The sequence below is a fragment of the Athene cunicularia genome, assembly GCF_003259725.1.
Source record: "Athene cunicularia isolate RWA chromosome Z unlocalized genomic scaffold, athCun1 chrZ_part3, whole genome shotgun sequence".
Taxonomy (NCBI): Eukaryota; Metazoa; Chordata; class Aves; order Strigiformes; family Strigidae; genus Athene; species Athene cunicularia.
The window spans coordinates 9,968,424-9,982,188 of record NW_020799144.1 but is presented as its reverse complement, the minus strand read 5'-3'; the positions used below and the strand labels follow the sequence as shown (position 1 = coordinate 9,982,188).

The 13,765-nt window shown below is 41.8% G+C and overlaps 1 protein-coding gene across 2 annotated transcripts in view; it reads right to left on the bottom strand.

The window, feature by feature from the left end:
• Positions 1 to 13,765, bottom strand: part of CKMT2 (creatine kinase, mitochondrial 2) — a 26,512-nt gene that overhangs the window by 10,445 nt on the left and 2,302 nt on the right. The window contains exons 1-6 of one of the 2 annotated variants that reach the window (XM_026866722.1): positions 9,899 to 10,018; positions 9,646 to 9,719; positions 6,349 to 6,521; positions 4,851 to 5,049; positions 2,582 to 2,677; positions 1,620 to 1,841 (exon numbers count right to left, since the gene is read on the bottom strand). In XM_026866722.1, coding sequence (XP_026722523.1) covers positions 1,620 to 1,841; positions 2,582 to 2,677; positions 4,851 to 5,049; positions 6,349 to 6,500 — 669 coding nt within the window. In that variant the 5' untranslated portion in view covers positions 6,501 to 6,521; positions 9,646 to 9,719; positions 9,899 to 10,018. Of the gene's footprint in view, positions 1 to 1,619; positions 1,842 to 2,581; positions 2,678 to 4,850; positions 5,050 to 6,348; positions 6,522 to 9,645; positions 9,720 to 9,898; positions 10,019 to 13,765 lie in introns of those variants that run through there. The other variant, XM_026866721.1, reaches the window with a different exon arrangement.

Here is a 13,765-nt window from a genome sequence, read left to right as displayed (position 1 = left end):
GGGGGTGGGGGGTGGAGTGGGGGGGTGTTCGTAGGATTTAATTAAGAACAGTAAAGCAAGCTATCCAGAATAAATATGACATGGTGGACAAGTTGTTATGCTTTACTTCTTTTTTTCCCTTAATGGAGAATTTTAGGTTTTCATCTTTCAATACCCTGTGATGGATATGATGCAGCCAGAACCCCAACCATGCAGAAAGAGTAGGTATAGAGCTCTCTTTGCTCTTCACAGGGACACAACATTTCCTTCCACAGCTTCCTTCACTTGACACTTTTGCTTGAAAGAAAAATTACCCTTTTGCAAGAAAACAGCTGAACACTATTAGTTTCCCTTATGTGCATATGGCCCAAATCTGCACGTACCAAATGCCTTCTGTGCTTAATGCCATTCAGCTAGCACTGATTTGATCTTAACAAGATCAAATGGTGCTTATTAAAGGCTGGTGAGAAGCCTCATACCATAAAGGTTCAAGGTCCTAAAGTACTGGAGGAGATAAGCAAAGGTATGAATTAAAGATGGAATGTGAGGTTACAACATTCAATGCCCTGATTTCTATAAATTCCATTACCGCAAAACCAAACAAAACAAGGTAAGATGCTGAATTGGTGAAGCCTATTCCACTTCCCAAAGGATTCAGCCTTAAACTATGAAGGAACTATATTTTCTGTTCTCCTATTTCTACCTCTTCTTTCTGAGGAGCTCTCACTTGCTGAAAAGAGGCAATGAAATAAAACCTACAATAGGTCATCAACTTCTTGTCAATAAACATATTACCAAAGACATTCAATTAAAAAAGTTACTGATCTTACATAAATTCTTAACTCCTGGTTAATCCAGCCTGAAACACCTAGTTCCAGGGTTAAAAGTAGTTATGTTACTTCATCAGCTCCCTTTTGGTTGATGTTATGGATTAATGTGCCATGAATATAGCTAACAGGGTACAGCCATTCTTTTGGATATTTAAAATGGACATTCAATGTTTGTTTGATTGGTCACGTGCTGTGACAAAATCTGTGATGGAAATCCTTGTGTTTCCATCCGTGTGGCAATGAAAACTGTCATTATGGACAGTTGATGATCCTTCAAATCCTTAAACACAGCTACAGGACTAAGAAAAGGTCACCTGGGTGCAGCAGGCTACAGCCGTTCTGGGGAAATTAAAATTAGTGTAGTTTTGACGTAAAGAAATTACAGACAAAGCCTCCCACACTGAGTCTAGAATACAGATAATATGTAATGCTTATCTCCATGTAACATTTTTAGTTAGAATGGTTATCAGTATAGAAAATATCAATCTTTGCTCAAGGAAATGACCAAGAAAATGTCCTGAATTGTCCTGAATTTGCTTCATTATTTGTCCTAAGAGGTGTCAGCAGCCATGTAGCTTTGCTTTGGCACTGGAATATAGCTTCACGTTTTGGACCAGCACAGTTATGTAAATAGTCAAAATATATACCCTGGGTGATTTGCCATTACATTAAAAATATCAACAGGCCATTAACTACTGGGTTAATGATGTGTTTATCCTCCTTAGGTGTACAGGAAAGCACGTACCCCAAATAAAGATAAAGATTAACAAGAGTAAATAAAGGTGATGTCAGCGCTGGAGCTATACTTACATCAATAAGCTGCTGCTGATCCCTCTCAGACATATTGGTCAAGCTGTAGTACTTCCCAGAGAGGTCTCCTTTCAGCCCAGAGAGCGCGGTGACCACAACATTCTCCACCTCTCTCCGCTCTGCCCTGGTGCAGGCAGGAGGAAGGCTGAGGCCACGGATGCTGCGGCCAGTCCGCACCCGTGATGAGAGGACATAGCGCTCATCAAACTGACCATGGGTGATCTGAAGGAAGGGTGATTTATTAGTTCACATATATCCCCCTGTCTTGTAGCCCACCACTAAAAAACCTAAATCCCATTGTACGAAAAAAGGGTCATCTTTCTGCCCAGGCATGACAACCTCTCTGTGAGATCATAAATACTCAGGATACAAAGAGCGTCCCAGAGTTTCAGACACCAGAAGGATTTATAGGAACAACAGGTTTCTTTTACTGAATGAATGTGGCAGAGTAACCAGCTAGTCCTTCACAGTCCCAAAATTTGAAGGAATCTGCATAGCTTTTGGAAACACAGATATAGGCAGAGGAAGGGAGACAGGTAAGGAAAATCCTTCAAAACAAGAAAGCCCCAGAAGATGCTAAACCACAGTGTAGCTGAACTACGAAGGAAATATTAAGCAGCAGGTAAGGTTTGATCATGTGTATGTGGGTGTGTTGGAGTCAACTGTTGCTTTCATTCCAACCCTTAGACACATGGTTGTCTGTAAGCTCATGAACAGACTCACTGTGCCAAGTGAGACCATGGCCCAAATGCTTAGAATAGCTGGGACTGATCCCCCTGCTAGGAACGAGGCAGGGAGGCAGCTGTCTTGCTGTTAGGGCCCTGAGTGGCATCCCACTTTCCTTAACCCTAAAATTGGTGTCTTTGGAGTTGTATCAGGAAAAAGTACTACTGCATACAATATCATCACTGTAAGAAGCAGCTCTGAGCCTTTATTGACTCGTTATTTTATTTCAGTCCTACCTTGGATGCATCCAGGTCTGTGTAATGCTTCATTGTCCGTGGATCATAGCCATTATGTCTCACTTTAATGACAGGATCAAAAATCTCAGCAAACACCTATGGAGTCAAAAGAATCTAGAAGGAGTCTGTATTTTTACAGAAACAATTTCCCAGCTTCAGCCACAGTAGAAGTTCCCTGGCGCAGGGTCCTGGGTGACAGACATAAAGGGGGCTTTGCAGATGCAGCCAGGGTAAATATGGAGGGAAGGGGTACTTTGACTCAGACAGTGCTCTGTAGCAGTTGCTTGTCTTCACAACAGAAAGAAGGTACAATTGCACCTTACTTAAGTTACAAGCTTACTCCAGTTACCCAAACAGGTACTGGATGTGGTAGCAACCAGGTTGGGTTTCAGGATGTGTTACTAACCAGAACACACACTCGGAGTCCCCCAGCAGCTTGCCTCTTGGTTTTAGATAATGCCCCATGTCTTCACTGCCATGGGCTACTAGTCCTTGTTAGGGCCACTTGGCTCAGGTGTGTCAACACCAATCACAACCGCACCTTCATGCAGATGAGGAGCAGTGGCAGTGGCAGATCTAAATGGGTAGACTGAACCACAGGAGTTGATAGTCCAGGATGCCAGATGTCCCAGTCCATCCTCAGCAGCCCAGTGTTTGGGATACTGTTAGGAGACTGTATAATAATAGGTACCATTGTAGGTATACTGAAGGAAGCAGACCACAGAGGTCAATAAAATTAAGGATTTTCCTCTCTTTCCTCTTCTCCTTATTCCAGAGTTAAATAAGCCTGTCCACCCTGATGCTGTTTGTCTTCAGTTTTCATCGTGATCCCTGTGCTGGGTTTGAGTGAGTGGTGAGGTTTTTGGTAGCAGGGGAGAGGGCTCAAGCAGTGGCCCCTGCGAGAAGTTTCTCAAAGTTTCCCCAGCTCCAAGCTGGACCTGCCTCTGGCCAAGGCTGAGCCACATAATGATGGTGGATGCACCTCTGTGATAATGTATTTAAGAAGGGAAACCTGGAGGGAGGAGTTGGAGTTGCAAGGAGGAGTTTCAAGGAGGACACCTTTGCAAACACCGAGGTCAGTTGAAGAAAAGGAGGAAAAGGAGATGCCTCCTGCAGCCCATGGTGAGAGGGCAGGGTTGCCCCCCTGCCACCCATGGAGGTCACCGGTGGAGCAGTTGCTGACCTGCAGCCTATGGAGGAGCCCACGCCAGAGCAAGTGGCTGCACCTGAAGAAGGTTGGGACTCTGTAGGAAGAAGCCCCCGCTGTTGTAGTTCAGTGCTGGAAGGACTGCAAAGTGTGGGAGAGATCCATGCTGGAGCAGCTCAGTATAGGCTGTGACCAGTGGGAAGGTCTCATGTTGGACAAAGTTCATGGAGGACTGTCTCCTGTGACAGGGACGCCACACTAGAGCAGGGTAAGAGTGTGAGGAGTTCCCCCATGTTGGAGGAAGGAGTGGTGGGACTGACCACAACCCCCATTCCCTGCCCCCTGTGCTGCTGTTGTGGGAGGAGGTAGAGAAATTGGGAAAAACTGAGCCCGGGGAAGAGGGAGAGGTGGGGGAGAAGGTATTTTTAAAATGTGGTAATGCTTCTCACTGTTCCACTGTGTCTGATTAAGTGTTGTTCTTGTTAGTGTCTGAATTAAAGTGATCTTCTTTTTCTTCCCCTAATGAGTCTGTCTTTTGCCCATGATCATAGTGGTTGAATCATGCCTCCCTGTTCTTATCTCGATTCCTGAGGCTTTTGTTTTATTTTCTCCTTCCCATTCCTGAGGGAGAAGGGCTGAGTGAGTAGCTGTGTGGTGCTCAGTTCCCTCTGAGCTCAAACCACAACCATCCCAAAGCTGTGGCTTAACGATGTCTGGCACTTCACAGAAGATATTTTTGTTTCACTTCTGCCTCTTGCTATTCCACAATGTGATTTCCACATTACCTTTATTTTGTGTGTCTTAGGTTTGCATAGTTTTACCATAAACTAAGTTTAGTCATAGGAAGAAGGGTGGCTGCTGGAGGCAGGTAGCAGCTGCTCCCAAGCAGGTATGTTTTATTAACTTCATTTGCAGCAGAGAGGACATCTGTATTGACACCTTATATTCATGCATTTCCTAATGTAGAAGAGTGGGGAAAACACCATCTTTATGCACATGGATGGCCTTCCCCTTATGTACTCTCTGGGATAAAATTTATCTTAGGAGTGCATACCCTGCAGGGAATCTGTCTTCATCTAACAAGTTCTTGTGAACCACAACAGTATTGTGGAAATGTCTTACCTCATAGGACTCTTCATCACCTGCGACCATCCCCACAGTTTTAATGAAAGGGTGGCCAGGATTGTCAACCCCAGTTTGGATGCACTGGTCCAGGGTGTAGCCATTGGGAGTCATCTTGTCCCTTAGCCGAGAGTAAATGGCCGGCGTGAGGCACTCAGCCATGCAGTTGTTATGTTTGCGGAGATCAGGATAGTCTGCGCTGAAGAGAACAATCATCCCAACCAATTAATGTGGCACCTCTGAAGAGTGATCCTTCTAGTTCATGAAGCTATTAAAGGGATCATGAGATACAGAGTAGACAGCATGGTTTAAAAGTATAATTAGTTCTTGCTTCATACTTTGCACTGAATTTTGGGAAGGAAGATTTGTCACTGAAAGTATCCCACATTGCACACTGGTGGGCCACCACACCAACAGGTAATTGCAGCTTTCTGCTACTTGGGGCCACCAGGAAAATGAGTCCAAACAAGATCTGAAAGTGTACTATGCCCCATTAAATCTCTGCTGAGACACTCTTATTCAGAAAGGAAAGAGCTCTAACATTGTTTTGTTCAAGTAGGGAGGGAATTAAGTTTAGCTGAACAAGTTCTCTGTAATTCTGAGCCCAGGTGTTCTCACAGCTTTGTGGACATCAGTGGGACTGTCTGATCTATGTCAGCTTGCTCTTTTACAATATCTGGCAATATCTGGGTCTGCTTCAATGGCATTAATATTTATAGAAAGCTGCATGGTGTACTAAACCAGGGAAAATAAAGATGTTGTGCTATAACAAGTAATTTTTGCAACAGAGTCAGACCACAGCTACCTTGTGCTAGTAATGATTTGCTTTATGCACAACTCTGTTATTCCTATAAGAATGTATTTTAATTAGAATAGTATTCAGTACTTAAAAAAAAAAAAGAAAAAGGTCTATCAGAGCCTAATGCGCTTTGTTTTTCACAGGTATGACCAGCAAAATTATTCTACAGAGAAGGAGATCTGTAATTAGTTTCTAATCATCAGTCACCCATTTTGTAACAAATTAGGAGCATTTCAGTCACAGCAATTACATGGGAAATTTCTTTACTGCTTGCATAATAAAAATATTTTCACATTGCCTAATGGTGCAGTCCATACAATCAGCTAGCCCAATAGGTAGAGCTGCAAAACGTTCAATAGCTGATGAGAGAAAATAAGGACTAATATAGTGTGCTGCCTAAAATTTGAAATATTTCTTAGGCTCGTCATTGTTCGGCAATTTTTCTTTGAGTGCTGATACTATCTCACATCCCTCCTTTCTGGTCTTGAAGGCCATTGTTGGCACTACCTAAAACTGGGGTTATTAATAAAGGGTGCTGGTGTTCGGGTTACATGGCCTATGGTCAGACACACAGATGGCGTGGCCATTGAGGACTCTGCAGCTTTGGTAGGGATCTTCTTCCTCTACAGACGTCTTAAACGTTGCTTCCAGCCTGGTTAACAGGGTGACTCAACTGACTGCCTCACCCCAAGTCCTTACCTTGGAGGGAAGAGTTTCCGTTTTTCATGAACAGCAGCCTTCACATTTTGTTGGTTAAGGAGGTACCCGGTGGTTAACACCCCTGTGCCTGCGGCTGCAAAGAGTGCAGTGGTTGCACGGCCAGCCAGGAGACGACAGAAGGTGCTAGCCATTCCTCTTGGAGGATATGATGTCTGGAAGAGAAGACAAACCAATGTCAAACCATAAATCCTCATGCAGTGCAAATGACAAGCAAACCCTCACCTTAAATGGCAGCCCTGTAAGGAAGAAGTTTATTTTTATTATTGATTTGCACTTATATAGTGTGTTCAGGAAAATGGTTAGTCGTTCTGTGTATCATTCCTATACATGTATTTTTTGTATTTATCTACTGAGATTATATCTGGAGTACAGGAGATATCTAAGTCTAGGAAAGAAAATGGCATGTTCTATGAAAGTCTGAAGAAGAGAATGCATATTTTTTCTCCCAAGAATGAGAATTTGACTAGTATTGCCCGTGCCTGTGAGTTCCTCTGGAAGATATAACTCCTGTTTAAATAAAGGACACAAATTCCAATTTGTGTCATTGACAGAAGCTAATTCTTAAAACTGGACTCTGGTAAATCATCTTTAGGAAGTAGGCTTGGAAGATTTACGAGAAAACATGACCTTTCCCCCAGGATATGCTGCTTCAGTTGGTTTTTTTTTGTTTTAAAAAAAAAGTGTTTGTTTGTGCAATTTCTTCACCATTCTTTCAGAGGTTAAACTAAACACTTTGAGCATTTGGTTTTATTTTCAGCAAACAAAGTATTCTAATTTCCAGTAATTTTCATATAGGTCTGGGTTAGTTAGCCCCAAATCCTGTACTTCTTCACCTCTTCCACTCCTGTCTAAAGACAAATGCAGTGTTGCATCTACGTCTTCTCACTTGATAAAACGATCTCGTCTGCTTGCATGGTTTCCTGTTGAAAAGCACTATCTTCTTTGTACTTTAGTCACATAAGTGAGATGGTGTGTTTCAAGTTTGAGAGTAATTTGTTTCATGTCCTGTATCTTGTTTAAACAATTTTATACTTGAACTTTGATAATTCTGCTTCCTTCATGCCTTTGAAATGCAATACACTTTTATCTAATTTTCCTTCTAGAGAAAGGTGCTGATAGATTGATAGAAATTTCAATATTTTTTTTTTACTGAAAGAATTTCCCTCAAACAGAAGTAGGGAGAGACCACACAGTGAGGGCATTTTTTTTTTTTCTCCATCAGGAATACGTTGCAATTTCCTCAGTTATTCCAAGTCCTCAATAATTAGTTGAACAGCACAAGAATAAAATGAAATATGTGCTGACACCCAGATGGGACAGAAGGCAGATCATCAAGCATAGCCTTATCATCTCTGGGAGTGGCTCTCCTCCATCTCTGAATTCATTTATGTGAGAGTTACAGGACAGGCTCTCATGACTGCAGTGGGTTTTCTCCCTCCCAAAATGCAGTGGGAGATTGTTTGACTGTAAATCAAAATCAATTATGAGGTTTGTGATAGAGGTTTTTGTGCTGCTTTCTTTTGTGTGTTTTTAGCAGATGGTTCTTGTGCCTTTTCACAGGATAGCATCCCCATCCTACACTCTGGAAATATTTGCTTATGACTAATCTGCATAGAACTATTATTGTTATACCTAAGTGTCTGAGAAACAATACATGTATTTTCACAGCAGTTCTATGTATTTATAATTCTGTTTCACATGTGCCATCTTTACTGCAACGAATTGACTGCCAGTCAAAATCCTGTCCTGAAAACTAGAAGCCATATCAAAATCCCCTTGATGACATTATGACTTCAATGACCCCAGGCACTCATCAGCATCTCCACCGGACTCAGATTTTTGGGAGCTTATAAATCCTGTGTCATTTTAAGGGACAAATCTGGTCTGTACATCTGATTAAATTAGAGGAATTGTGTGCAGTTTGTATTTAGAAAGAAGTGTGAGGCACAACAATTATAATGCTTCAGAAACAACCAGAGCAGCACACCTATTGACTACGGCACGTACTACAGCCGAACAGATAAAGCTATAGCCTCAGACAGGTCATTATATTTAGCCATGTCACATATCTCCTGGCAAGCCTGCACTGTGTTGTTTACTGTTTGCACATAACTCCCATCCCTTGTATTAATGCAATGTGATGGCAAAGTCCTATCCTTTGTAACATCAGCTATTGATTGACTGGCTGCATATTTTTCTACCTTCAAGCCTTTTCCAATGATCAAGGATGCACAACAGATTGAAGCAACATACCAGCCAGAAAGTTACACTCTGGATCAGCAAAATATTGTGGTCTGGGACTGGAAGGTAAGCACAGTGTGCTCCTTGCTAGGCACTTGACATTAATTTGTTCTGGAGGAGCCAAGAAGTACACAGGAGCTCTGCGAGGGTGAGGAATGCTAGAAGCTGCTCTCTGTGATTTCCTTGGGAGACAAACTGTGCTTGCTGAAGCTGTTAAAAACTAAAGGTTGTTTAGCTGCTGATTCAGTTCTTCTCGCATCCTTTGCCTTGCCCTTGCAACAGCCACAGGATAAAAGAGTGCCCAATCCTGAGAGCAGCTGAGCAGAGCAAGCCTTCTGCAGAATGCAGTGTGCAAACAGTACCCTGGGTGGCTGTGGGTAGCTTGGCATCCTTGACTTTCAGGCTGAACTACGCTGTGTGCCTGAGTATAAGATTATAACAGAAATCAAAGCCTGTGAACAGAAAGATAAATAAACCACCTGGAAAAAGAAATGCGTGAACCCAGGGTGAATGGAACCAGTTTGAAAAGGCAAAGGCTTCCTTGGTAACTCAGACGGTGAAGGCTTTGTGCCATGGCTGATCTGGGAAATACAGGGAAGTTTTACCTTACTTACTCTGTTGAATGAGTATGAATACCCCCTCCTAACTCTTATTTATGCCTGTCTTTCACTAGATGTGCAATGCCAGGCTTTAATCCCTAACGCAGACGCTCTCAGTATTGGACAGTTTCATTGTCTCATTCTCCCTTGTTCAGGCAGCATCCGCAGTTTTCTCACCCTTTCAGGGTCTGATACATTAAATGAGTCTGTACCTTTGGGACAGAATGATTGGCTTTTGGACACATGATCAAAGGCAGATTTTGTGCTCATAAAATTGTTTTCCTTTTTGAGTTTTAATGAAGTCCCACAATGCAAGTATTTTTCTTGTTGACAAATTTATCTTCCATTGTGGCTGCGTGCCTTACCCCCCCAGACATTCTTGCATTGTTGGATCACAGAAAAGGTTTCCCTTACCCCAAAGCAGGCTCTACTTTACCTGACAGATGCTTCTCAAAGAGCTCTTGAAAGCCTCCAACACTGGAGATGCCACAGCCTGCGTAGGTTAACTACCTAAAAAAAAAAAAAATTTAAAAAAAAAAATCAGAGTAAGACAGATGGGGTTTGTTTTTTAAAAACTAATGTTTAACTACACATCTCTTCTTACAATTGAAGCCCATCACTCCTTGTTCTAACATTTTCATCCCCAAATTTTGCAGTTCTGTAAGCAGAAGTTCAGTTTCTGTCTTTACCGGTAAGTTCCTCAGCTTTTTAAACCCAGTCACTCCTGCAGAAAAGGTGACTCTGCTGAGAAGGTGACCTGACAAGCATCAATCATAGCATCACGTGGCTGCTGCCTGCAGGAACAGGGAGACGACAGCTGGCCTGATCTTCTGCTCCTTAGGTAGGACCTTCTGACCGCAGCGTGGCATTGCCATCGCAGGGACCATCATTTGTGACTGTCAAATGCAAAGGGTCTAGGGGAACATGAAAGTTAGAATGTCTTATGAGAAGAAAAACATCATCTGGACTGTTGTGGAATGGTGACTGTAATTCTTTTTATCAATATGGTTTAACTCCTAATTCAGTAAATGCCTCTTGCCAAAAGGGTGGGCTATAATTCTGAACATACATGCATATAGTATTGCAGCACAAACCGAGTCCATGTTACCCCTTGCACAGGTAGTCAGTCCACATACAATCAAAATAGCACAGATAGACTTGCACAAAAACCTGGTGCACAAGTTCAGCAGAGTTTTTACATAATGAGGGTGCATAATGAATAAGACACTTTATATGACAGGAAACAAGACCATTTTGTTTTGGTTTTCTTTTTTTTTTTTTTTCCCTCTAAAATTAGCATGATTTCTAAGTAATGCGTGGCTTCAAAACAAGCTTTTCAAAAAGATCAATTTTGTAAGAGTCTGAATGGAATGGTCTCAACCTAAAAAAAATTCTCATCAAAGCCACTTGTCAAATCTGACCTCAAATCATTAACAGATTCAGCTGTTTTTTTTTCCCCCCACAGAAAATGTCAACCTGTCCTAACAATAACTTTGCACCACCACCACCTCTGTGGATTCAGAGAAACGTAATTATCCCAGCTAAAGGTATCGTTAAAGGCATAATGTTTTTATACCATGCTGTGATTCAGTTTCATTATAGACTATCATTAGGCCTCCACTGTAAGGATTTAACTTTCTTCATGGAAATTTAACCACTGCTCAGCCTAAAAAAAGAAAGTGCATACTTTTCTTTTGTAAGAGTTTCCTAAGGGTCTTCTCTTGTGCTCATGGTGATAGAAATCCATTTTTTCGTAGATGCCTATGGTGCTACAGCAGCACAGCTAGGAAGGGGAAAGAATATGTTTTCAAGATCAGAAGAACTTTTGTGATTATCAGTTTTAACCCTTGAGAAGGAATTGAGCACTTGCCTGAGCTGGTCAGGTGTGCTGGAAGGAAAACACCTGCACTAGGAAAGCATTGTCTTGCATTCAGAACTATGAAGAGAGAGTATGGTCTGGAGATGATAAAGAAGTTCCAAGGCTTAATGAGCCCAGGTTAAAAAAAAAAAAATCCAACAAAACTCTTATTTCTGGCCCACATTTGTTTGTCTTCAGTTTTAATCCCTGGCCTTTGTTACTACTTTTACTGGTTTGTTGTAGAAATTTCTACTCATTATGTGTTCCACAAGTAGCTACTAAATAATTAGCTCTTTTTTACATCTCTCCATCAGTTTTCTGTCATATTTTCAGATTTATTAATCACTTTTTGGCTTTATGCTGAGCTCTTTCCATTTTGTTTCATCCTCAACACCTTCCTTATACCAGAACTGTCTTTTCATCCCAGTAATGGTCATACCAGCTCCCCAGCATGGAAGCAGCAGAGCTTATCTCTGCTAAATAGCTTATGCATTCAGAGATCATGTCAGCCCCTTGGGACTGCAATGGTTCACTAGAAGTGCACGCCGTGGTCACTGGCTGCCAAGTGTTGGCACCTTTTGGGAGTCACACAGTTCCCTGAACTGTGGGTAGGGAGTGATGACTGCAGTCCTCAGCATGGCCTGGGCATCTTCCCGACCTCAGCAGTCAGGAAAATATATCTGATATTAACACAGATACACTTCCGAGTAAGATTATGTGATGGGGTTGTCTGCGATAGCAGGAACCTGGTTAACTCAAGTCTCTATCAGTCCCTTCATTTATTTTTTACTATTATCTTTCCCTTTAAACTGGAAAGCTTTCTAATAAGCAGAGAAGTTTTCTCCTCTGTTGTGGGATTCTGAATATACTGATAAAATATTCTTAAATAGTTCCCAATTATAATTTATCGTTTCCTTTTTTTTTTTTTTTTTTTTTTCCAGTGCACTACAAGCTACGTGTGAATCTGGACTTTAGCAACACATAAGGCAGAATTAGCTGCATCTAAACCTGCACTGATTTTTAGTTCTATGAACACATCTTCTTCAGTTGTCCAAACGAGATCTAATTTCTGTGGTGTTGGACACAACACTTTTTTTGACATATAAAACTTAATAACTTTATTTTATAGATTTCACCAAGATTCTTGGGATTTGTGGCATGTGTCACTCAAACAATACTCTGATAGTAATAATACAGCTTTTCCAAAATGTAACGGATAGGCACATTAAGAGTGAGACAGCTTCTTCATTACTTATTTGATGACATAGGGATTTTGACATATTGTGTAAGAAATATTCATAAATGTGATCTAAACTGTACTGTTTTGGGGTAAGTCTGTAATGAAGCTGGAGTACCATATATATTCTGTATGCAGATCAACAGAAGCCGGCACATCAGGAGACACAGCAGCCCAAAGGGACTAAATGAGAACTGGTATTTTGCAGTGAGGAAATATAAAATGGAGTGCTATCTCACATCCACAGACTAGGACAACCCTGACCTTGTTGCAGTCTGATGGAAAGAAGAGCAGGCAAGGAATATCAGGGAGAGAAGAGCATGAGCTTCTCAAATCTCTTAGCAGATGGCAGAAACACAAGAACAGGACCTCATGAGCACTGCAGTGCCAGACTGTGCTGTAACTGGGACTGTGCACCTACTCCTGCTGCACATGGCATCACTGTTGTGAGTGACAAGGTTGCTGGCTCTTTCAAGTGATGTTATCTCCTGCCTTTCCTTACCATAGTCAGAGCTGATTTGCTCTACTGTCACCCAGCACTTACAACACATCTGTCTTCCTCTCCTTTGCAGGTAGTGTGTTTTTCAGCAGTGACCACAACTGGGTATCCTTTCACTGATGAAGGTGGAGGGTAAGACATACATGTTTCAACTGGTATCAAGCATCAGGTGGATTTTCTACAAGTAAAGTGACAGGGAAGGTTTTGGGGTTTTTCTTTATTAGTCAAGTGTGCCGCAAGACACTTTAAAGATTCCCAGTATTTCAAATCTAACAGCTTTACAAGATGATCGGACAATTTACCTTACACATTTTTGCCTTATTATGTTATTCAGCTCATACTTTGGATATTGGCTTTGCCTCATGATAACTAGTTAAGATGTCATTTTTGTGCCTCCAGGATTACACATGCTTTTGGGCCAAGGCCAGGGCATGGAACACGGCTCAGTAACTCTGAGAGAGGAATTTGTCACTGTCAACAAGTCCTTTAAACTTTTATTTCCAAGGTCATTGTACTTGTACTATCACTTGGAGAAAGCAAAAATCAGGGCACGAAGAAACACAGAGCAGTTGGCTCAGAAACAGCTGTTGTGTATCTTCCATGCACCAGGTTCCCTCCTACAGCGAACAGTCTTGATTAATTCCTTACAAGTCATCTTGTGGATCAATGTCTGCAGTGGTTAATTGTGAAGGGAGTAAATGCAACACTGACTTAAAGTAACAGCCGCTAAGCTGTACAGCATGTAGCAGTGTCTTCAAAATCAAGGTTTCTTTATTCCCATCCTCTCACCACATTGGCACCATAGAGGGTAAAAAAATTCAAAGTCAAATTGGTGTTGCCTTTCCTAAAGTGGTATTCCCATACATCGTGATGACTTGTGGGCAGTGAATCAGCAAAATGTGTTTGAAAGGTCACGATCTTAGAGGTCATAGCCTTTCTCGCGCTGCTTCCCTTCCCCCCCC